Source organism: Dipodomys merriami, unplaced genomic scaffold (assembly GCF_024711535.1).
Source record: "Dipodomys merriami isolate MVZ:Mamm:240054 unplaced genomic scaffold, mDipMer1.0.p SCAF_16, whole genome shotgun sequence".
Lineage (NCBI taxonomy): Eukaryota > Metazoa > Chordata > Mammalia > Rodentia > Heteromyidae > Dipodomys > Dipodomys merriami.
In genome coordinates this window covers 1,101,735-1,124,436 of record NW_027202937.1, presented here as the reverse complement: position 1 = coordinate 1,124,436, position 22,702 = coordinate 1,101,735, and the positions used below count along the sequence as shown (strand labels likewise).

General features: G+C 43.2%; 1 protein-coding gene across 1 annotated transcript in view; it reads left to right on the top strand.

Annotated features, from left to right (window-relative positions):
- Positions 1-4,107, top strand: part of Cd2ap (CD2 associated protein) — a 43,385-nt gene extending 39,278 nt beyond the window's left edge. Inside the window, exon 18 of the mRNA XM_070023574.1 lies at positions 715-4,107. Coding sequence (XP_069879675.1) covers positions 715-756 — 42 coding nt within the window. The 3' untranslated portion in view covers positions 757-4,107. The remainder of the gene's footprint in view (positions 1-714) is intronic.
- Positions 4,108-22,702: the final 18,595 nt, after the last annotated feature.

Below are 22,702 nucleotides of genomic sequence, written 5' to 3'. Positions count from 1 at the left end.
GAAGGAGAAAAGCTGTCAGGAAAAAGCAAGGCTTTCAGTATTTCCACATGAAGTGAGGGGCCCAGGATGCTCAGGAATTCAGCTGTGGGCTTTACAGCCTCTGACCTTGTCTTAATTCCCATGTCCATTCCTACAATGGAAACATGGACTCGAAGCGTTAAAGCTTTCTACAGGTACTGTGAAGATTTCTTTCAGAAGTTCTGTAAGGAGTTCCTGTTAAACAAAGCACATCTCCTCCTACTTTTCCACACATTGAATCTTCATAGAAAATTAATTTCACAATACTGTTTACAGATGAGAAACTGAAATCAAGTAGTTTACTTACATCACATAGTAAAAAATGTAAAACAGTTCTTCAGTCTTACTGTTTACCCAGATCTCTTATTTGATTACACATATGTATATTTCAAATACATTTGTATTCAAAAGGTCCTTTTACTTTTTGGAGGCCTGATTTTCTTGCAGTTCTCATTTCAGAAGCTCACATTAACATTACTGTGGTTGAAAGAATGACATTTAGGAACTAACATTGTGACATCTTCTCCATGACCTTTATTTACCACTTTTTTATGCACCATGGAAGATTACATTTTAATGTTTAAATCTAAGTACAGAGGCTTGAGAGTATGACTATGTTAATGACACACAAATACACCAAGAAGCTTCACAAAAGAAAGGGTATTTTATGTCACCCGATTTATGTTTACATTTTAGGTGGAAATAGAAAAGCTGAAAAAGGCTGTCCTGTCTTCGTGAGGCAGCAGGGACCCAGTGTTCTTCGTGTTCCAGGAGTCAGAAACAACTCAGAGCATCTCTCCTGACTTCTTAGTTGTGGTGAAGAAACACAGTGTATGAACTCTATAGTATCTCTTGAAAAATTAGGGAGACGGTGAAAGGTTTTCTTTTTATATATATATATATATATATATATATATATATATATATATATATATATATTTTGTTTTGCCAATATATAAAAAAAAAGAGGCCTTATTTCTTACTGCGCTGGGATTGCAAACATTTTGTTGTCGTTTGCCTGAAAATACTACTGAATCTGTATAAAAAGGAAAGTTAACAATAGTTTTTAAAATTGAAATTGTAGTATTATTTTTAAAGAGATCTATACTATAAATATGGTGGTATCCTTACAAGTAACCTGTAAGATAAACTATTTGAGAGGGACAAATTAGCTTTGTAGTTTCCACAGTCACTACTTCCCCGAGTGTAAAAGACAAAATAAGCTTTGTGTATGTACATATATACATATATATAAATATATAAATATATTTTTACTTTTAGCTTCTTACCCAGGATTACACTGTTGTGCCTGTTTGTCTGCAGTGCTGTTTATATTTTGGGTGATGAAATAAGAGTTTCCTAGATAGAAACCAGATTGCTCACCCATGCATTTAGTAATAAATAATAAAAATCATTCAACTTTTAGAGTGTTTATATTGCTTGCACTATAGGACTCATAAGAGGAATTTAATTAAAATGGATTATTAAGCATTTGGGGAAATAGGAGCTTTATTTTAAACTCATAAGGTCTAAGGAAACTAAAATGTCAGTTCTCAATTTGTGCCTAGAAACTACAGCACATAGGAAGTACACCAACACCAGCCCTATTGCTGTACCTTTTGGTTTGTTTCACAGACTGAAATACTGCTGATTTTATTATATTGTGATTTTATTCTCCATGCTCCTCCCTCTAATTTTTATGATAATAAATATTAGGAAAAGAAAACCCAAATCTTGTCACAAATTCAACGTGAGGATTCCTATTCAGACAAGTTACTATAGTGTAAATACTCAGGTTTTCAGTTAATCATGTAATTAACCAGATGGACTCATGGAGATGCTTTGGACTGTCGTTTTGATAAAAGAATTTAGAAAAAGTGTTACTATCGCATAAAAATAAAACATTGCAGCTTATTTAAACCAAATCCAGTTGGCCATATTATAGTACATTTTCATAGAATGGATGTTAGCAGTTTTGTCAGTCACGTGAACAGTTGAACATTTTAAGTTAGAGATGATTTGTCTGAAAGCATAGATGGGTTTATTTGAAATTAAAGAAATGAATTTTGTTTGTAAAATTAGGTTTTAAGCTTTACTGTAGCAAATGAGTATAAGATACTGAGTACTGGCTATTAGTTCGTTTATTTGTTTTAAACAACTAGACCAATATTTTTCCTTTTACATTTTTTAAATCGTAAAATATTGACAACGGATCTGGGGCTTCCTGCCTGTTGTCCTAGCTACTCAGGAAGCTGAGATCTGAGGATCGCGGTTTAAAGCCAGCCCCGGGCAGGAGCCTCGTGAGACACTTACCTCCCAATTAACCACCAGAAAAACTGGAAATGCAGATCAAGTGGTAGAGATAGCTTTGAGCAAAGCAGCTCAGGGACAGTGCCCAGGCTCTTGACTGAGTTTAAGCCTTAGAACCAACCAGCACACAAAACCCAACAACCACAAATTTTGTGAAAATTAAATTTTGTCATGTGTTTTCAGTGAAAGGAGAACTGGAGTAGAGATGCCGGTGCAAGGATATAAATGTTTAATTCATAACTTGGGGTGTGCACCTGGTGGCCATTTGAGGTCACTACTGGACAGAATTGCTGCCTCCTGTTTCCTCTTTAAATGGATAGTCAAATTATTTCCTCATTAAATAAATTAGATCTTTTAATGACAGTCTTTGGGTAAAGCTATAAACAGTCTGTCTAGAAATCATCCTCCAGTTTTTCCCAGGAATGGGGGTGGAAAGGTTCTAAGAGATTCCAGGCTATTCTCAAAAGTTCTTCAGAGCTGTGTGTGGCTGTGGCAGCTGCGGTCCTGACTCCAGCACTGGACAGGTTGGAGAGAGGGGCGTGAGTAGCAGTCAGCCCGGGCTCCATGGGGAGGTGACGGGTCCTCAGCACAGGATCATTGTGAGTACTGAAAGAAGAACAGAAAAGTCAGTGGGGTTCTGTGTGTCCATTCTTCTGACCAACCCAGCAAGCTTGAATGTAAAGGGAAAAGAATAATTCCTTTATTTTTTTATTTTTATTTTTTTGGGGTCTAGTCGTGGGGCCTGAATTCTGGGCCTGGGCGCTGTCCCTCAGCTCTTCAGCTCAAGGCTAGTGCTCTACCGCTTGAGCCACAGCGCCACTTCTGGCTTCTTTCTTTTTTCTTATGTGGTACTGAGGAATCGAACCCAGGGCCTCAGGCATGCAAGGCAAGCGCTCTACCACTGAGCCACCTTCCCAGCCCCGAATAATTCCTTTAATATGGTTAATTCGCCTGTATTTATTCTTGCTCTTGATCTTCTGCTAATTACTGTTCCTGAAGTTCATATCAGAAAACAATATAATTATGGCTTTTACTTAAGGGTTAACAATTTTTTTTCCTCCATGTGAATGCGAGTAACAAGACAAAAGGTGATCAGGATGGAATGAATCTGCCTTGTCAAATTATTGCTGAATGTGTAATTCAGGTTTGCTTTCCTTTGAACCACGTAATACTACCAATTTCCTCAATGTATTTCTGTTTTTTTCCTCTGTGTGTGTATGTATGTGTGTGCGCATGTGCGTACACGTGTGACCACTAAGCTGTCATTATCACGTTCCCTAAACTTTACAGAAACCTGAGATGCAAAGAGAATGGGCCGTGTCTAGAAGGCTCGCTTTTATGCTTCTTACTGTGATCCCAGAAGAAGAAAAATCCCAGTGCTGTGCTGTTTCTTGACATTTTATGCTTGCATTTAAACTTGAAATGTCTGAGAATGAGACAATCAGTAAAAATCAGGAATGAAAAGTGTTATAATTTAATGGCCTTGTTTTGCTGTAGCAATAAAATGACCAAGTGCAATGACTTAATAAAATCATCTTTTAAAAGTTGCTGCTATGAATATTTTTAGCTGTAAAATTTTCCTCTTTTGTCCTGACTTGCCTTCAATGAGTATTCTGTAATGCAGGGGATGCAGGTGATGTTTTGATAATCTAACATTCCAGAAAAACCACAACATGTATGAGGAATCTCAGAATAATATGCTCATTTTTTACAGGTGCTCTTAAAAAAAATGCTTCTCCCTCAAAAGGAAACATTTATAATAAAAAAGAATTGTTGCCAGTTGTGTCCATCTTTCTTGGCATTCTTCACTAACTTCAGCATGTTTATTTTGACCATGATGAAAATTATATCACTTTGAATTTTCCAAAGAAACAAATAATGACTTGAAAAGCATTAAAAACCTCAGACCAGCATGACATATATTGCACCTTTTGAGTGTGTTTCTTCACCAGAAACTATTGTGTCTAAGGATTATAGGGACAGTTTAGAAAAATTAGGTAGAAGTGCTGGTAGAGTATATTATGAAGTCTGCTTAAAAAGGGAAGTTGGTGAAGTGTTTCGTGGTGTTGGATGTGATGACCTATTAGATGACCAAGATAAAGAGCAAGGAGGTATGGTACTCTCCCTCTGCTAGTGACCGCAACATCCCCGCGCGATAGGTAGATACTCTGTTTCTATACTGTTGACGTTTAGCCATGACCAGCTTCTCGGCCCTACCTTCCTAGCCGTCCTGCCTGCTTCCTATCTGGGAGATCAAACTGGGTGAATCAGAAATGGAGATTTAAAAAATCAGAGACATACCTCCTGCATGAGAACTTACTTTCTGTTACTTGGGAAAAACCTGATTTGAGAGAGCAGCAGATTAGAATGTAAGACGATGGAACCCAGGCCTGGAGAGACTTTGAAGCGGTCTAGTCATCCTGGAGCCTCGCGTTCCATGACTGGGCTCCGGGAGCACAAACTTGCTCCTTGGCTTGTTGGATTTCCGAACTCGGCTCCAAAAGTCCGTACAGAAAAGATAGAATTGGCGATGGCAGGGATTGGGCACTAGGCCCTGGGAACTATTCCCAGCATACATACTGGGGGGAGAGGGCCCCCCCGCACTAGTGTAAAGAAGTGTCCCAGGGACAAAGTAAGACTGCCAGAAAGCAGTGGCAAAGCAAGTCATTCAAGTTTCTGTAAAATGTTCATTGTGTGAACTCTGGAACAGAAGCCATGCAGGCTCATATTAATGTTTTGAACAGTATAATTTTGATTTTGAGGGGGTGGGCAGTCCTGGGGCTTGGACTCGGCCTGCGTGCTGGCCCTGAGCTCCTCTGACGGGCTAGCGCTCTTACCACTTGAGCCACGGCTCCCCTTCCTGACTTTTTGGTGACTAATTGGAGATAAAAGAGCGATGGACTTTCTAAGAGTGATGGACTTTCTTGCTGGGGTTGGCTTCGAGTCCAGTCCTTCCTTGGATCTCTGCCTCTTGAGTAGCTAGGATTATAGGTTTTTTGTGAGCCCCTGGCATCTGGCTATAATTGCAATGTTTATTTAAAGGAACATTGAAGATTGTCTGATGCAGCCTTGTGTTTTGTCTGAAGATGTAATTTTCAGATTCAGTCCTGTTCTCAGAAATAAGCAGGTAGCGATTCTGATCTAATGGGCTCTGACACTTTCCAATTAACATTCAAGAGAGACTAGGACTGTGTGTTGATTCTTTTCTGACTCTTAGCCATGAGGAGTTTTATCATTAGCACCCTTACTGTGCTGCATACAAGCAAGAAAAGGATGTTTAGAATTAGATATCAGTGTTTTCTGTAGAGAGCCAGTAATTTTTTTGGGGGGGGGGTTGATTGTGGGGCTTGAACTCAGGTCCTGGGCACTGCCCTGAACTTTAGGTCAAACTTATCTCTACCACTTTGAGCCACAGCACCACTTCTGGTTTTCCACTTAATTGGGGAAAAAGAGTCTCACACTTTGCCTGCCTGGGCTGGCTTCAAACCTTGGTTTTCAGATCCCAGCCTTCTGAGTAGCTCAGATTACAGGCATGAGCCACCAGGCTTGGCTCAGGAATTTATTTTAAATATAGAAGGTAATAGGGCTCTCATTTTGTAACTGTGAAATATACACAGAGGAATGATTCTTTAGCAAAGGAAATAATTTGTTAACATATGGTAGAGTATACTTTTAGGAATATTCCTAAATATTTGAACATTGAAAATCACTTTGACAGAACAGTAATGATTTGTTGTTGCTTGTTTTGTTTTGGTGCTGGTCCTGGGGCTTGAACTTAAGGCCTGGGTGCTGTCCCTGGCCATTCTTGATCAAGTCTAGCACTCTGTCACTTGTTGAAGCCACTGTTAAAGTGGAAGGACTGTTTTGGTTCTTAACTGCCTGGACTGGCTTCAAACTAAGGGTCCTCAGATCTCGGCTTCCTGAGTGGCTAGGATTACAGGTGTGAACCACCACCATCTGGTAATGATGATCTTTTAATTGTCAGCCTTTTCCTTGAAACATACTGTAATAGACCAATAAATAGAGTAAAATTTCAAACAGCTGTAATAAAACATTTCCTCAAATGAAATAAGGAAACTAAAATTTAAATTACCACCCCCCCAAACCCACCAATACTTGGTGATTTAGAACAAAACAAGGGAGCGGCCTGAGAGGAGATCTCTCCCAGAAGTGCCCAGGCTTTTGTAGCACTTGCAGAATTCTTTGGAAGTTCCCTCTGATCAACTTTGGCCTAAATCATACAGGCCAGCAGAGAAATGTGGAGCCGGAAGAAGCCACATGAATTTCAAGCTCCAGTTGAAGGCTGACAACCTGGAAGGGAGATAATGCTCTTTGAAGACTGCTTAAAGAAGGGGGTTTTAGATAAAGGTGAATTTGCAATGGGTTCCTCTTGCTCATTAGGGCCATTCAGTGGTGAGTAATCAGATACAAAGATCTTTATGAGGGGCTGGGAAGGTGGCTCAGTGGTAGAGCGCTTGCCTGCGTTCATGAGGCCCTGGGTTTGACTCCTCAGCACCACATAAGCAAAAAGAAAAACCAGAAGTGGCACTGTGGCTCAAGTGGTAGAGTGCTAGCCTTGAGGTGAAGAGCTGAGGGACATCACTCAGGCCCCACGACCGGACCCCCCCCAAAAAAACCCCCCAAAACAAAGATCTTTATGGGTGCATATTACATTCAAATGTGTAACCAAAAACCTTGACAAAAGGCCTGATTTTAAAATCCCATGTGTGTCAGGTGGAAGAATACCAAGGAATGAATTGTTAAAGAATACATACTGATGCTTCTGGAAATGGTAAGATTGAAATCACTAGGAATAAGTAGGAAATGGATTTCATTCAGTCTCTACCACTGAAAAAGGTCACAAGGCCAGGTGCAATCATGGCTGTTGTAACTGACCTTTGGACTGTGTAACGCTAGGAAAACAAGGAAAACTTCCAGATTGCTTCTATGAGTCCACTGTAACTTGAGTGTCTAAATTCAGTCTCCATAAACCAGTCTCACAAACATGTCAGGAGATGCAGCCATTGTAGGTGTTGAGTCGTGAGAGCTCAGTCGTGGTAGCAGTGGGGCATCCGCTTTGGTCTGTAAGGAGACTGCAGCGATTCTATTCATCAGTGCAGCAAAAATTCACATCACAAAGTCGACAGGAGTCAGTTCTTAGATCACACTTTTGAGAACTGCTTGCTTAACCTACTATGCCATCGAGTAGATAACAATAAAGACATAGTCAATACGTGAACGACAAAGGAGACTGATTGCCTTTACCCATCTCTTGACTTCATCTTTTCAAATATGTAAGCCATCAAGCTGAGATTCATGAGGCTAACATGATCACACCAGTTGCTACAGAATATTCAAGCCTCTGAGGAGAAATGATGCTTTATGTATTTCATAAATTGCCTTAAGGTTTATATAATTTTAAAAATGAAATTTAGCTAATTTTTTTTGTGCTTGCCAAGTGTCAGGCAGTTTTAAGTAATTGCCATCTTCATTATCAATCAATAAACTTAGATGCTGTTCAGATCATCCCTCACTGGTGAAGAAACAGGCTTAGGAAGACTAGCAGTTCTCATGTGCTGCTAATGAGGGATGAAGATAATCTCTGAGCTCAGGCATTTGGGGTTTGAAACCTGTGCTCTTCATAATACGCTTTATCACTGCCTATCTTGCTGGAATGGGGAATCTGGATTTTTACTTTTCATTCTTTATTATCACATTTTTCCATTGGAAAAAAATCAGCCCTTACATTGGCAGGGATACCAGGATGTGTTTAGATTTCTCTGACTGACATGGTCCTGCTTAGGATTTAGAGAATATTATTTCTCACGCATGTCTTTGCAAACAACCATTTTCAGCCAAGACTTGGAAAGTGCAAGTACTAGTCACCCTAAGAAATGACCACTAGATGGCAGTCAAAGCCTTTTGAATGTGGCTTCTGCTGCTGCAGTACCTGCAAGTAGAACCCTGGAGGCATGGCATCATTAAATCGCCCATCCCAGGGACAGCCGGCCCCCTCCCCTGGTCAGAACACCTCCACACAGTGCCACCCGGCACAGGAAAGAGGGTGGAGCCTTGAGTTGGCCCACACAGGCTCTGAGAATGGGCTCAGAATTGGTTCTGTGCACTTTGCAGGTCATTTCAAATTTTCTTATAAGGACAAGAGATGGTGAAAACGACAACGCTTGGTGCAGTTTAAATGTGTTGCCTGTTGTCATGTACTGGGGGGAGGGGAGGTGGTTTAGTCAGTCTGTGTCATGAGATCAGCCTCGGGATCATCTGGCTCCTGTCCTGTTGGGTGCTGGAGACTCTTCTGAGTCCAGGCTGCCTCCCTGAGGCTCTGAACATTCGCTCCCCTCGATTCCTGGTGAGTGATTTCTGTCTCTATTTTGTCCTATAATACGTTCCTATTTCAGCCAAGTCCCAGAGGAGACCAATTCCCCCTCAGAACGTACCAAGCAAACTCACAGGAGCGCTGATGCGGGCTTCTTAAAGGGTTTCTGGTAGGGCACCTCTTCTTTTTGCACATCTATCTTCTTTCCAGGAGCCTCACACGATTCACACCAAGTATAACACAGACCGGAGCAGGTGGGCAGTGGAGAGGTCCTAGTGCCCTTGATCATGCCTGGGGGGGAAGAGGGTGGAGAATCTATTTTCAGCGTCAACGCTAAGTAGGAAGTAACGTTTCTCTCCAAGGGAGGGTTTAAGCTGTCCACCTGTGGCGCAACACACACACATCACAGAAACACAGACCAGTTCTACCCCAGAAAGGATGCAATGGCCCGCAAGGCTTCAGGGATGACGGCTCACAGCTGTCCCTGGGCCGAAGGGAAGATAAGTCGTCCTCAGTAAAGCAGAATCCTCTACGGTTATCAGTGAGCTGGTCTTGCTGGGGGCGGCGTGGCGGGGCCCCCTGAGCCTTGAGGATGTCTTGGTGTTCAGGTCCCCACACTAGATGGGTAGATGGGGACACCCGTGGCCAGCTGACCACCAGCTTGGTGCTCTGCTCTCTGTCTCCCTCTGGTGGAACCCATGGGCACTGCAGCTTCCAGAGAGGCCTGGCCCTTCCCCAGCACATCTCCTCCCTCGCTCTGCACAAGGGCTGCTCAGGGCCGTTTCTCTCTGCCATTCCGGTGGGGGGCCGGGTGGTCCCAGGGCTCCCTGAGCTGTGACTTTTCCTGATTTCTCAGTCCTCAGAGTAGGGAGCTCTCAATCCCTGTCTGAAAGTACTCCTCCCCTGGCCGGCACCTGGGCACTGCACCCTCAAGATGATCCATCACCATCAGCACGAGGAGTGTGTGATGGAAAATAAGTGGAATGTGAACCAAGAGTGATCTTCTGTAAGATCAGTTAAGGTATTTTGGCTACAAATATAGAAAATCTTAACCGTGAGACAGTCTTCGAGCAGTTATTATTTATTTACAAGGCCCAGGACCCAATGATCCCAAGGCGAATGCAGTAATTCAGTGGTGTTACCAAGGACCAAGGTTTCCATCTTTCTAGCCCCCACCCTCAACATACTGTGGTTCCTCTCTGGCACGTTTGCCCCATGGTTGCAAGATGGTTGCCCTCGCTGCTGATACTACTTCCTTTGAAATTTCTAAAACCAGGAGGGGAAGGAAGAGATGGAGCAAGATGATTTTCTTTTTTCTAATATACTTGTCTCATTTTCAGTTAAATGTCCTTCCTAGAACTTCCCGTCATCCATGGTCTCCAGTTCTGTGACCAGCAACGAGGATCTCAAAGACCTGGCACCATGGGTGGAAAATCATCCCGAGTGAGTCATCAAGAGGTTTGGGGTATGTAAATGACGGCAGCCACGCCAGGGATTGCTTCTCTGGGCAGATGACATTTGAGCTGCTACCTCCCCGGGAAGGTGGTACCAGCCTTGTGTGATACATTCCAGGGAGAATGTGGAGGCCAGCTGGGGGAGGGGGGTGTCATGGAATGTCTGACGGCGGTTGTGGGCAGTAGGTGGCGGCAGGTGGAGGCCAACGAAAGGAAAGGGTGCGAATTGGTTTGCATGGCTGGAGCAAGATGAAGGGGACAGGGGAGGCTGCTGCCTCGCTGGCGGTGACTTCAGGGGGGGAGAGATTGGATCCCAGTGTTGCAAAATCAACCAGAAGGGCCCTGAACGCCCAAGGTACACCTGGGCTTCCGGTGAGGTTTTCTCCAGCAAGCGCTGGGTTTCACCCTGATGGAGCGTACAGACTCAGTGGAGGGCAGAGGCAGAAGGCCTTCTCAGGCCTAGGACCCAGCATGCACAAAGGTTTGGAGGCCTGATTCCACAGACAGAAACCATCATTAAAGCACTGACGAAAGATCTCATGTGACTCGGAGAGTAACTTGTGATGTGGCTGGAGCCTTGGTTAGAAGTTGTGCTTTCTTTAAATTATTTAGTTATTTTTTGCTGATCCTGGGCCTTGAACTCAGGATCTGGGTGCTGACCCTGAGCCTTGTGCTCAAGACTAGTGCCCTGACACTTGAGCCTCTTTCTACTTCCAGCTTTTTGGTGGCTTATTGGAGATAAGAGTCTCAGAGACGTTCCTACCCAGGCTGACTTTGAAGCATGATCCTCAGCGATCAGTCTCCTGAGTAGCCAGGATTATAGGCGTGAGCCACTGACACTTGGGTTTTATTTATTTATTTTTTAACGTTGGCTATCACCTGCCTTTTAAAATGCTGGAAGTTCCAGATCAACCAGTAATTACTGAGCTAGTTTTCTCATTTGAGTGCGGTGGCTGGGCTTAGATGAGCTTTGAGAACCTTTGTGTTTTTATATTCTCCATCTCTAAGAGATACTTGGTGAGGGTTTACTGAACCAAGGAAGAATGAGCAAGTCTTTGTCTCTGCTCCTCATACGTCACTCCTCATGTAGATTAGATGTGTCCTTCTAGGCACTAGCTGGCCCTGTGTGTGGCACCACCACCAGCACAGCGTCCAGGAACCCCTGCTGCTTAGGAATGATCACCCCATCTCTCCACAAAGAAGACCTGACATGTTTTCCACACGTAGGTGTCTCGTTCCAAAGAGACGGTAAGGGCCGCAGTCAGGTGCATATATGTAGGGGAGACGCTTGGGGGGCTCCTCAAATCTACAGTTAGTGAAAGATAAAAACGAAGCATAGAACGTGTGGACATCTTCCCCACCCTGCTCACTTGCTATAATGTCTAGAACAGTCCCAGGCCACCGAGTGAAGGAAAATGCTGGCATTAAAATGAGGGGCATCTCTCAGTATGTTATGAGAACCTCTTAGGGTGTCTTTTTTTTTTTTAATACCATACTCTAGATAAACACAAATGTTGTTTTTTTCAAATGTTTGAATGAGGGAAGCTGGAAAGCCCATGAAATGTAAAACCAAAGTGAAGAGGAGCTTTTGACTCCTTGATTAGAAAAAAGATTTGGCACCAGCTCTGTGAGTGTTTGTCTTTGTCTTTGCATCCGTCACTATGGGCTGGGTTGCACGGAGCTAAAACACAGCCTCCAACTGTCAGTGACTCAGGACGGTCGCCTGAAGCCTCTCCTCGAGCGCAGGGTGCGCAGCAGGGCCTTCTGGTCTGTGGATCGCAGTTGTCCAAGATCCCAGGAGGGCTTCCTAAGGTGCCATGGTAAATCTATGTGCGTGCCCCAGGCAGCCACAAGGAATGACGAGGCTCCTCTTGCCTGGAAGTGGAACTGTACGAGTCTAATCTGAGAGCTGGAAAAGCAGGCAGGCCCCGAGAGAGCCCAAGCAGGCGCACCAATGACTTCTTGATTGACACCCTCAGACTGAGGTGGGGCCAAGGATTCCGGATCCCAAGCCAGCCCCGCAGCTCAGAGTCCCTGGTAGGCGATGGAGCCTCGGCTTGTGGTGGTGACCCTCTGCGTGTGAGCGGGCTGGTGACTCATCTCCTCTCGGGTTGGGGCCCCACCCTCTGCAGGTGCTGCGCCCAGGTAGAACTTGTCTGTCAGGCTGCGGGGCAGCTGCCTGTGGGTGGGCAGAGCCCAGCTTGGGCTCCTGAGCCTCTGGAACGGCCATTTGGGGCTGAGTGGACAGCTCAGAAGTCCTGGGGCCCGGCCTGCTGGTGGAAGCCAGATAGGACACAGGAAAACCCATGACGCCTTGTCTGCAGCTGCCAGGAGCATCCCTGTGGTCTGGTCTCTGGCCAGGCGCGGTGAGTAGCCCAGGCCCTCCTCCTCCTCCATTTCACAGGGGACCTGCCAGTCCTGAGTGTGTAGTTCTCTGGCAATGGGGGGGGGAGGGGTGTTCAATGAAGCCATCCCATACAGTGATCAAGTATTAAGGGGGAATTTGGTAACCTGGACATCTCTTTATGTAATTCATTACCAGCCCTAGCCTGGCATGAACATATTTTGGGTTTCCTCTATGGTCTTCATTTGGAAATGGGAACCCATAAAACCACCATTTTCCCCCCTCCCTGAGCCTCTCCCAGTGACCAAGTGCAAGTATATAGGTTAATACTATTCTTGTCATTTCCCTCCTCAGACTTTATGTTCCCTGCAATATCAGCTTGCCGCGATGCACTCACCAAGCTCAAACATTTTTGAAACCAGAGGGATATATCTATATCTATATGTCTGTATCTATGTATAGAGATAACTATGTATAAGATAGCTATGGATAGAGATAGCTATGAATAGAGATAGCCATGAATAGATAGACATGTACAGATATGTATATGTTGTACAGATATGTATATGTTATATGTATATATATATATATATATATATATATAATTTTTTCTCACAACCCCTTGAAAATGTCTTTAGCCTATGACACTGAATTAACTTGGTCCTGGTATTATTTTCTTGGCTCACTTGAACTTTGGGATTTTGATTTAGAAGCTTGTCTTCATTTTGTCACTCTTTGCTGTGATGGCGGCTGTATCCATATGTCCACATTTGGATTGCCTCTCATACTATTCCTTCAAATACTGTTGTAACTGAGCTCAAATTTTCCCTGTTTTTTTTTTTCTAAAGGACTTTTGCAAGTGTTTGGTGAGTGTAAGTTTTGAAAATTGAATGTTGCCTCGGCACTTTTACCTTCTGAATTTGGAGCATGTGTGGGTTTTTTTTTTTTTCCTCAAAAGACTTTCGCTGCGTGAAAAAGGAAGCATACATTTTACTCATATGTTTGGTTTTCTCTTTCAAAGTGCAGTCATATACTTACCATTTGGGGAAACAAATCAACTTACTAGCAGCTGAGATAAACAATTTGAAATTCATTTGCCAGCAAATTGTTAGCCCTAATAAGCTGCAACTCTATTCGATGACTGCATCATGTAGGAATTAGTCCCTGTTCCAGGATATTTGTGTACTATAGACTTACAGCATTGTTATTTTTTTTGCAGAATAAGTGGAAATTAGTAAACAAATACTTTTATTTGAAGATGATGAAGTCAGGGTGGAGAGCTCAAACCTAGTAGAGAAAATTAATCTAGACAAAACCCTAACTACATCAGAGTAGTTCATACAAGTTGCTATGCATAAAATCAGGTACAATAACAAATACCATGCTATATTATGCAGGTATATATTTTACACATTAGCACACCTGGTTGTTAAGATATTACATTTCCTCAAAGGTTCTCCAGATCATTTAGCAGGCTCTCTACTCTTCCCTCTTATGCTCCAGCAGTTTTGCAAGGTATTCCACTTTGTCTAGAAAAGCTCCCTCTTTGCTGAACACCCAAGGAAATTGAGAGTGAATAGGGATGGAATGTGAATGGAGTGCTTTGTATATGTGTAGAAAAAATGGAATAATGAAACCTGTTAAATTGTTTCAAAAAATAGCAAGGCAAGCCCTCTACCACCGAGCCACCTTCCCAGCCCTGTTAGTCATTCTTAAGCAGTCTCAAATTGCCATTGAAGGTGGATGAGAGTGGCATTTTCACTTTTCTGCACACTTGGGCACAGAGAACATTTTTTTTTCTTTTTGTTTTGTTTTATTTCTGTGCAGGTCCTGGGGCTTCAACTCAGGACCTGGGGACCTTTATGATGGCTTCTAATACTTCACTGTCAGAGTTTGGTTTCCACCACACCCTGATCCACGCACGGAGGCCCTGTCAGCTCTAGAGGTTCTAACTAGTGATCAAGGAGTTCATAGAACCTGCCTTCCCCTATGTCCAGAAGGAAACCTTTGAATCCTTTCCTCTTATTCAAAATTATTTCCCTCTGCTCTCAACCCCTGAGACAGGTATTTCTATAAAAATAACAGCCTGGGGCTGGAGGCATGGCTCAGAGCGTTAGGAAGCATCATACCAAGTTCAAGTCCCCGCCTCAAATCAAAAACAAGCAAACAGCCTGGCTTGGAATTCTGATCTGGATGCCTGTCAATTTCTTTTTAGGTTGTATCACACAAAGCCCTCCATCACCCATTGAATTAGGGAGGTAAGAACTTGGAAAATAAGTTCTGAGATGGTCCTTCTTGAGTCTGTTCTGTCACGCAATGACGCAGACAGCAAATACCCACAGAGTCTCGAGATTGCCCTGCTACAGGTTCCGTGCCAAGGTCCCTGGCTTGATGGCTATGAGTGGCGGCCATCAGCACGCTGTTGTGCTTTCATGGAATGTTAATGATGAGGGCATGTGTGTGTATAAAATACCAATGCCAAATGGCAACAGAATCAGAACTGGGCTTTTTAATAACAGGAATTGGACTGCGGAAGGAGACAGACAGGCTCTGCAATGCCCGAAGAAGCACACCAGGAAAAGCAGAAGGAGAACGTATGATGAGTGAAGAACATGTTCCCACATCCCTGCGAAGTGACATTGGCTAGGCCTGAACCACAACAGTCTTTGGCCATTGAGAAAACAGAATCAGTGTGATCGTTGTACATAAGAGCGTGGGACCAGCTGCTGAAGTGTGGGCTAAGCAGGCCTGACCACTGATCCCAAAGACCAGCAAAAAGTACTGTCTCTCAGTGGAGCTTCATCCTTGGACATTCGTTTTCCCAGTGCCACGCATCATCAGGGGAAGAAGTCACAGGTAAGGAAGGAAGAAGTGCTGAACTAATGAAAAGAGACTTAATACTAAATGGAGCCAATGACTTTGCCTTGCTAGTTCTCCATCATTGACTCAAATAAAGGTTCCAGTGTTAATTAAATTCTGTGATGGTGCAAAACACTGATTTCATTGGTGACCCGCTAGTTCCATGACTGCCACACTTATTGTATGTGTAAAAACCATTGATAGTCATGGACTCTATGAAATTACATATAGACATTGAATACTGATTCTTCTTCCACTGAAGAGTCTTCTTACTATTTCTTTTTTTCATTGCCTTATAATGTCTATTATAGAGATCTTTAACATCTTTGGTTAAAATCATCATTAAGTAGTCTTTTTTTTTGTAAAGCTCTTGTGAATAGTATTGCTTTCCTTCTTTTTCAGTGAATTCATAGTAGTATATACAAAAGCTACTGTTTTTTGGCATGTTAATTATTAGGCAGGTGTACTGCTTAAGACATTTCCACATTCCCAGATAATAACTTTTGTTAGTTTGTGTATTGTGTCTCACATTTTTTTTTTTTACTTCTTGAGGGCCAGCTTCAAACCAAGAACCTTCTAGTGTCCATCCGTGAACAGTTGAGTTAGCATGGTGTGTCACCATGCCAAGTTGATATGTTGTCTTCATTTTAGAATTTTACAAAGTGTAAATTTTAGAATTTTCCCTTGTCTTTCTCTTATGACCCACTGATATTCAAAAGTGAAATTTTCAGTCTCTGTGTGTCTGTGTATTTTTCTATTGTTTTGCTTGTTCTTGATTTCTAGTTTTATCATCCTATGGTGGCCTTAGAAAAATAAAATTTACTTAAAGTTTCTTGAATTTGTTAAAACTCACTTTATATCATACAATATGTCCTCATTTGAAGAAAGCTCCACCAGCTCCTGGGAAGAAGGGTATTCTTCAGCTCTTGGTGACATGTATATGTCTGTTAAGTCTATTTGCTCTGTAGAATCATTTAATTGTTGGGATTCTTTGTTTTCCTTTGTCTAGATTACCTGTATTGGATGATAATTGTATATTGAAGAACATACTATTACTGTGTTGGATTCTATCTGAGATTTTACCCAGTGGTGTTTGTTTGATAGAATTGGTGTCAGTCTTTGGTGCATGTATGTTTGTTCTTGTATATCCTCTTGATGGATGGTTCCTTTTAGAAATATGAAGTGAACTTCTTTGTCCTTTCTGACAAGTTATGGTTTGAAATTGCTTTGTTAGATATGCATATTGATATTCCTGCTTGCTGTGGGGTTTGATTGCTTGGAATACCTTTTCTACCCTGTCACTTTTAGTTTGTTTTTCTTTTTGCCAGTAAAGTGCATTTCTTCTAAGAAATGCATAGTTGCATCTCATTTTTTCATCCAGTCCACCAGTCTGTGCCTTTTGATGAAGAATTAAAACTATCAACATTAAGATTTATTATTGAAAAATATCTAGTAATTCCTGTCATTTTGTTATTTTTGTAATGCTTGATTCTTTCCTAATCTTCAATTGTTGGCTAACTAGGTCATGAATTCTGTTTTCTGTTTATCATGGGAGGTTTTCATTTCCCTTTCAGTTAGGACACATAACGTTGCTGGAAGTCATTTTCTTTCAGCAATTAAAATTCATCATTTCATGCCCTTTTGGTTCTCACAGTTTCTGTTGATAAATCTGCTGTTAATCTGAGTTTGCCTTTACATGTGACTCTGAACCCTTTTCTTTTGGCTTTCAATATTTTTTCCTTGTTCTGTTTATTTAATTTTTTTGGGGGGGGGGTCCAGTCATGGGGCCTGAACTCTGGGCCTGGGCGCTGTCCCTCAGCTCTTCAGCTCAAGGCTAGCGCTCTACCACTTGAGCCACAGCGCCACTTCCGGCTTTTTTCTTTTTGCTTATGTGGTGCTGAGGAATCGAATCCAGGGCCTCAGGCATGCAAGGCAAGCGCTCTACCACTGAGCCACCTTCCCAGCCCTTATTTAATGTTTTAACTGCAATATGATGTCTTCTCAGTTTTGTCTATTTTGATATTCTAAAAGTCTCCTCTGTATAGTGATATTTTGCTTCACAAGACTAGGGAAAATTTTTTTTTTAATTTAATTTTATTTTATTTGAGAACATACTGTACAGAGGGGCTACAATTACATGGGCAGGATAATGCATACATTTCTTACCAAGCATTGCAGCCTCCTCCTTTGTTTACCCTTCACCTCCCTTCCCAGCCTCCCCCCTCCCCCCACCGAATTATACCCCCCTCCCCCCCCACCGACATTGTATAGGGAAATTTTTAAATACATTTTCTGTGACTTTAGCTTGTACCTCCTTCTTCTTTGCCCATGGTTTTTTTGTTTGGTCTTTTATTGATGTTCAAAGTTATTACGTATTGTTTGAGCTTTCATGCTTTTTTTTTTGGGTCCGGTCGTGGGGTCTGAACTCTGGGCCTGGGCGCTGTCCCTCAGCTCTTCAGCTCAAGGCTAGCGCTCTACCACTTGAGCCACAGCGCCACTTCCAGCTTTTTTTTGTGCTTATGTGGTGCTGAGGAATCGAACCCAGGGCCTCAGGCATGCAAGGCAAGTGCTCTACCACTGAGCCACCGTCCCAGGCCTTGAGCTTTCATACTTTTCCCCTTACTATCTGGATGTTCTAGTTCATCTACCTTTTATTTAAGCTCTGATAGTTTATTTTTAGAAGGTGTATTGGTAAGTCAGAAGATTTTTTTTGTTTTTCACCAGAAGCTGATTGGACCTCAGGTCTTCCTGCTTGTTTAGCTACTTCTTCACTTAGTTGGTGCTCTGCCACTTGAGCTGTGCCTCCAGCCTGGCTTCTCACTGATTGAATCCCATGTGGGAATTTGGCATGATGATAGTTCTTCCTGCCTGGCAATCTAAATTTGGAGAGGAAAAAAAAGACATTTTGTCAGACCTCATATATCAGAAAAATATTAAAAGGAAAATAACCTCATATTTCCAGTCCTGAGAAAATGTTCTTCTACTGTATTCTATTCCATTTCAGAATTTTAAACGTTTTACCCTCAGCCATTTTGAGTTGTTCCATTGACATAGTTTCCCCTTTGCTCATTTTGTTGAAGTGAGATGGTTGTATGTTTTTAGTGTTTTGTTAGGTGTTGGTGACTCAGATGTGGGTGGGTAGGAAATCTCGCTGGCCGTGTTCCCTGTATGTGCAAGACAAGTCTGGTTGACTGCTTTTTCCTATTAATACTAAAATCTTACATAATACCACTTTCTGAGACTGATGTTTTTCATCAATACTCCTCCTAACATTACATTTGATATGTGTGCCAGTGTTCCTTTAGAGAGATTTGGCATAATTTGGTATGTGCTTATCATTGTTTGGCATTTTAATTCCTTTTTTTTGCTACTATATCTACAACTTCTGTAAGAAAAGTTGCTGTTTCCTGCAGCTCTTTCGATATGACAGTCTGAGAAAGGCTGCACGCGCTCCCATAGGTTGTGTTTACCTAGTTAAAATTCCCATACAATTAAAAAAATTAGTACCGGAGTTCAAACTCGGGGCTCTGTACTTGCTGGAGAGATACCGTACTGCAGAGCTGCACTTCCAGACTCTTTTAGTGCTGGATGATCTTAGGATAGGGTCTCTCTTCCTTTCTAGACCAGAGCCCAGGCTTCAGACCACAGGATGCTACTACTTGAGGCGTCCCCCGGTAGCTGGTATGACACACACGCATGCACTGCTTCTACCCAGCTTCTTCTGTGGAGATGGAGTCGCACAGACTTTGCTGGCCTGGGATCCTGATCTTAAACCTCTCAGCCTCCCCCATAGCTGGGGATGACACGCAGGTGCCAGGTGCCTGCTGGGGGAGGAGAAGGAGTCTCAGGAACTTTTGTTTCCCAGCTGGCCTCAAACCCTGATCTTCCCTTCTCAGTGTCTCCAGGAGCTAGGGTTACAGGTGTGAGTCACTAGCATCTGGCCACATTTGTTTTCATAGTGTCTTCCCTGGCAACGCCTGCCTGCCAGGTGACATCATCTTTCAGCTTGTGGTGACTCAAAGGTAGACGGTTCCCAGGGCACACCTTGCTGGACCAATCGCCCGGCAGAGTGGCCATCTGCGTGGCTCACGCTGTTCCCTATTGATGTTTCCCGTCAAGGCGCCGTCCATTCTTCAGCGCTTCTTAAAACCCGCATCCAATTCAAAACAGGATTAGAGAAGCCATCCACCGCCAAGCAGATGACATTGGTTTAATGTTTTCCATACTGGGAGGAAAGTGAGGACTCAGCCAAGCACATGAAGAGGTAGCACTTTGGTATAATATTTGGCCTTCTGATCTGAGATACTCTACGAGTATTCTAATGTTTGAATTTTTTTTCCTGGAGTAGGTTTTTGCTATACAGCCTAGGCCAGCTATATAGCATACTCATCCTGAGTCATGACCTTGAGTGCTGGGATTACAAGCAAGTACCACCAGGCCTGACTCTATATTAGTTATCATAAGCCATCTAGAGATCAGTTATGGTATAATGGATGATGTGTGATGGTTATATACAAATACAATGCCATTTTATTAACTGTGAGGGAATTGAGAATCCCTGAGTTTTGGTATGGGGGGGCCTGGCACAATCCACTGTGAATACTGAAGGGTACAGTACCATGAAGAGTACAGTACCAGGAACTACAAGAGGTTTGGGTCATCCAGTAAGTTCAAGTGTGGCCCCGAGAAAGCCACTCACTAACTGAACCACCGTCTCCTCTATGGTAGAAGAGAGCAAAAACAAAAGAACCAGCTTCCCTCCCTGCCGCAAGAGATTAGTACGACATCATGATTAAGTTGTAGTTGTTGGGATTTGTGATTCAAGTGGAAGTATGCCTGCCTACCAGACATAAAGCCCGGATTTCAAATCTCAATACTGTCAACAACAACAACCAAGAACCCACAAAAGCTATTTGTGAAAGCACTCTGAAAGAATTAAATCTGTACAAAGGCCATCCCTTTCTTATTTTAGGAAGGAACGTGGTATTCTGGAAGCAGGAATGTAGGAACACTCCCTAACACAGGGTAGCCATGCAGTAATTTGACTTTCTTCTCCTCCTCTCCCTCCCATGAAGACTGCTTTCAGGTAGGCAAATGCACTGGTCATAGACAGAGTGAAATAGATGGGTGCTGGGGAATCTTCCACCTCTGAGATCATCTGCGCTGTGTACCCAGTCTGTCTGGTCATGGACTTCTGCAGTGTTTTTCGGAATCTCATGTGAAACCACAACAATTCATTACAAACCCTAATTGTGCAAGTAGGAGTCCCGGGCTGTCAGCTGGCAAAGCTGGGGATTAGAGTACTCCAGGTCTGGCTGGCAACGTTTTGTCTGGGGTGCTGTTTACCTTTGTGTGTGCTGTGATTTGTGACTCCTGTTCAGGTTCTTACTTTTGGTGTTTAGATATGAGAGTTCAAGTTATAAAGGACTTTTTTTCCCCTTCAAAATTATGCTGTAATATTGCTCGTGTGTGTGTGTGTGTGTGTGTGTGTGTGTGTGTGTGTGTGTGTTTCAGTTAGGCAAATGCTTGTTTCTGAGGGAGACAATACATCCCAGGATAACACACACATGCACTCTCCCTCTGTTTTTAAAAGGTGAGAGTTGTTTGGTGGGACCTGGAACTTTGGAATACTCCGTGTAAAGCTGAATATGCCAGAGTTGCCTGTTCTTCTCTAGGGAGCAAGCACTGTCCAAGTTCTCAGCCCCTTAGGCTAAGCAGGCAAGCAGTGACCCTCTAACAGTTGTCTGATTTCTAGCTGCTAGTGCACTGAGTGGTAATGAAAGGCTCCAGTTTCGTTTGTTATATGCACTTATGCGTTAGTATCTTAGTACCTTCTGCTGGTCTGAAAATCAGATAAGAGAGAATAGGAATGTTTAATCCAGGTTTGGTGACTGGACACTTTATCTCTTTATCTCTTTGTGAATCTTGACATTGTGCCATTATGTTTTTCTTTTTCATAAATAAGGGAGTGGGAAAAGCTATTCGTGTGTGTGTTGTGTGTGTGTGTGTGTGTGTGTGTGTGTGTGTGTGTGTGTGTGTGTGTGTGTGTGTGTGAGTCCTGGGGTTTGAAGTCAGAGTATGGCCTTTGTCCCTCAGCTTTTATGCTTACAGCCAGCATTCTACCACTTGAGCCACTTCTGGTTCTTTGGTTAATGAAAGTCTCATGGACTTTGCTGTCCGGGTTGGCTACAAACCACCATCCACAGCTCTCAGCCTCCTGAGTAGCTAGGATTATAGGTGTGAGTTATCAGAGCCTGGCTGTTCCTTACTATTTTAGTAAAAAAAAAAGATGTAACATGTTCTACTTGGCATATTTCAACTTGTGGAATTTCAGCGCTGGTATAAGGCTTTCTTTGGATGTCAGTCACACCAAATGACTTTCAATTTTATAATTTGTTTAAGGTGTGTATTCTTTAGAGATAAGCCTTTTCTGACATGGAACAGATGTTTGTGAAGTTTTTGGCTTAGGCTCCATGAAGCTACCTTCCAAACATTTGCTTAGGAAGCGAGACTTATATTCCAGCCAGCCCTTGCTACCATGCTCACTGGACGCAGGGGAGTCAAAAGAAGGTGGTGGGGGTTTGTAGTCAAAACAGAGCCACGCCACTGCTTCCCATGGCACCAGTTTTCTTCTTCTAACCTTTCTGCCTTCAGAGAACAGGAACCAGTACTAGTAGCTGTCCAATGTAAAAAAAATAAATCTCTTTTTCCCATCTCCTCTTCCTCCTTTCCTCTTTCTTTATTGAGCGTATTTTGTGTCTACCAGATGTTCTAGGAATGTTTTAAGACGTGGTTTAGTTTTGGAACAGCAGATCAGCTCTGAAGTTGCTTTCTACCCAAGAACAGCGGATCAGCTCTGAAGTTATTCCCTACCTATGCAAATCCAGCCCCAGCCAGAAGGCTGAGAGAAGGAAAACAGGACATTCCTGGTGCTTTCCTTCCTTCCGCAGTGCATGTGCTACAGCCACCTACACGGTTCTCAGCCTTACCTAAAACCCGCGGCGGCCGCCATGCCTGCTTCCTCGGCTCAGGCTGTTATTGTGACAGCCTGGTAGGCAAGGTGAATCTGCCAAGCAGCAGGTTCATTTGGAGGGAGTCCCACACTAGGAGTGACGGACATTCAAGCCAGGAGCAGAGGGGGAGGCATGGCCTGGACCCGGGGCCTCAGTGTGGGCCAGGAGTGTACCCGGGGGAGCGCCTGGTAAAGGGGATGGCAAATTGAGGGACATTGCCTTTGGAGCAGAGGGCTCGGAATGAAGGTAGACTCCCAGGCGGGCTGGGTCTGCCGTGGCCTGATGCTGTCCCTATCCAAGCTTCAGATTGCAAGCATTTTCCTCTCGTTGATTGTCTTTTAGAGACACGAGCACCTCAGTGGTGAGGAAGACG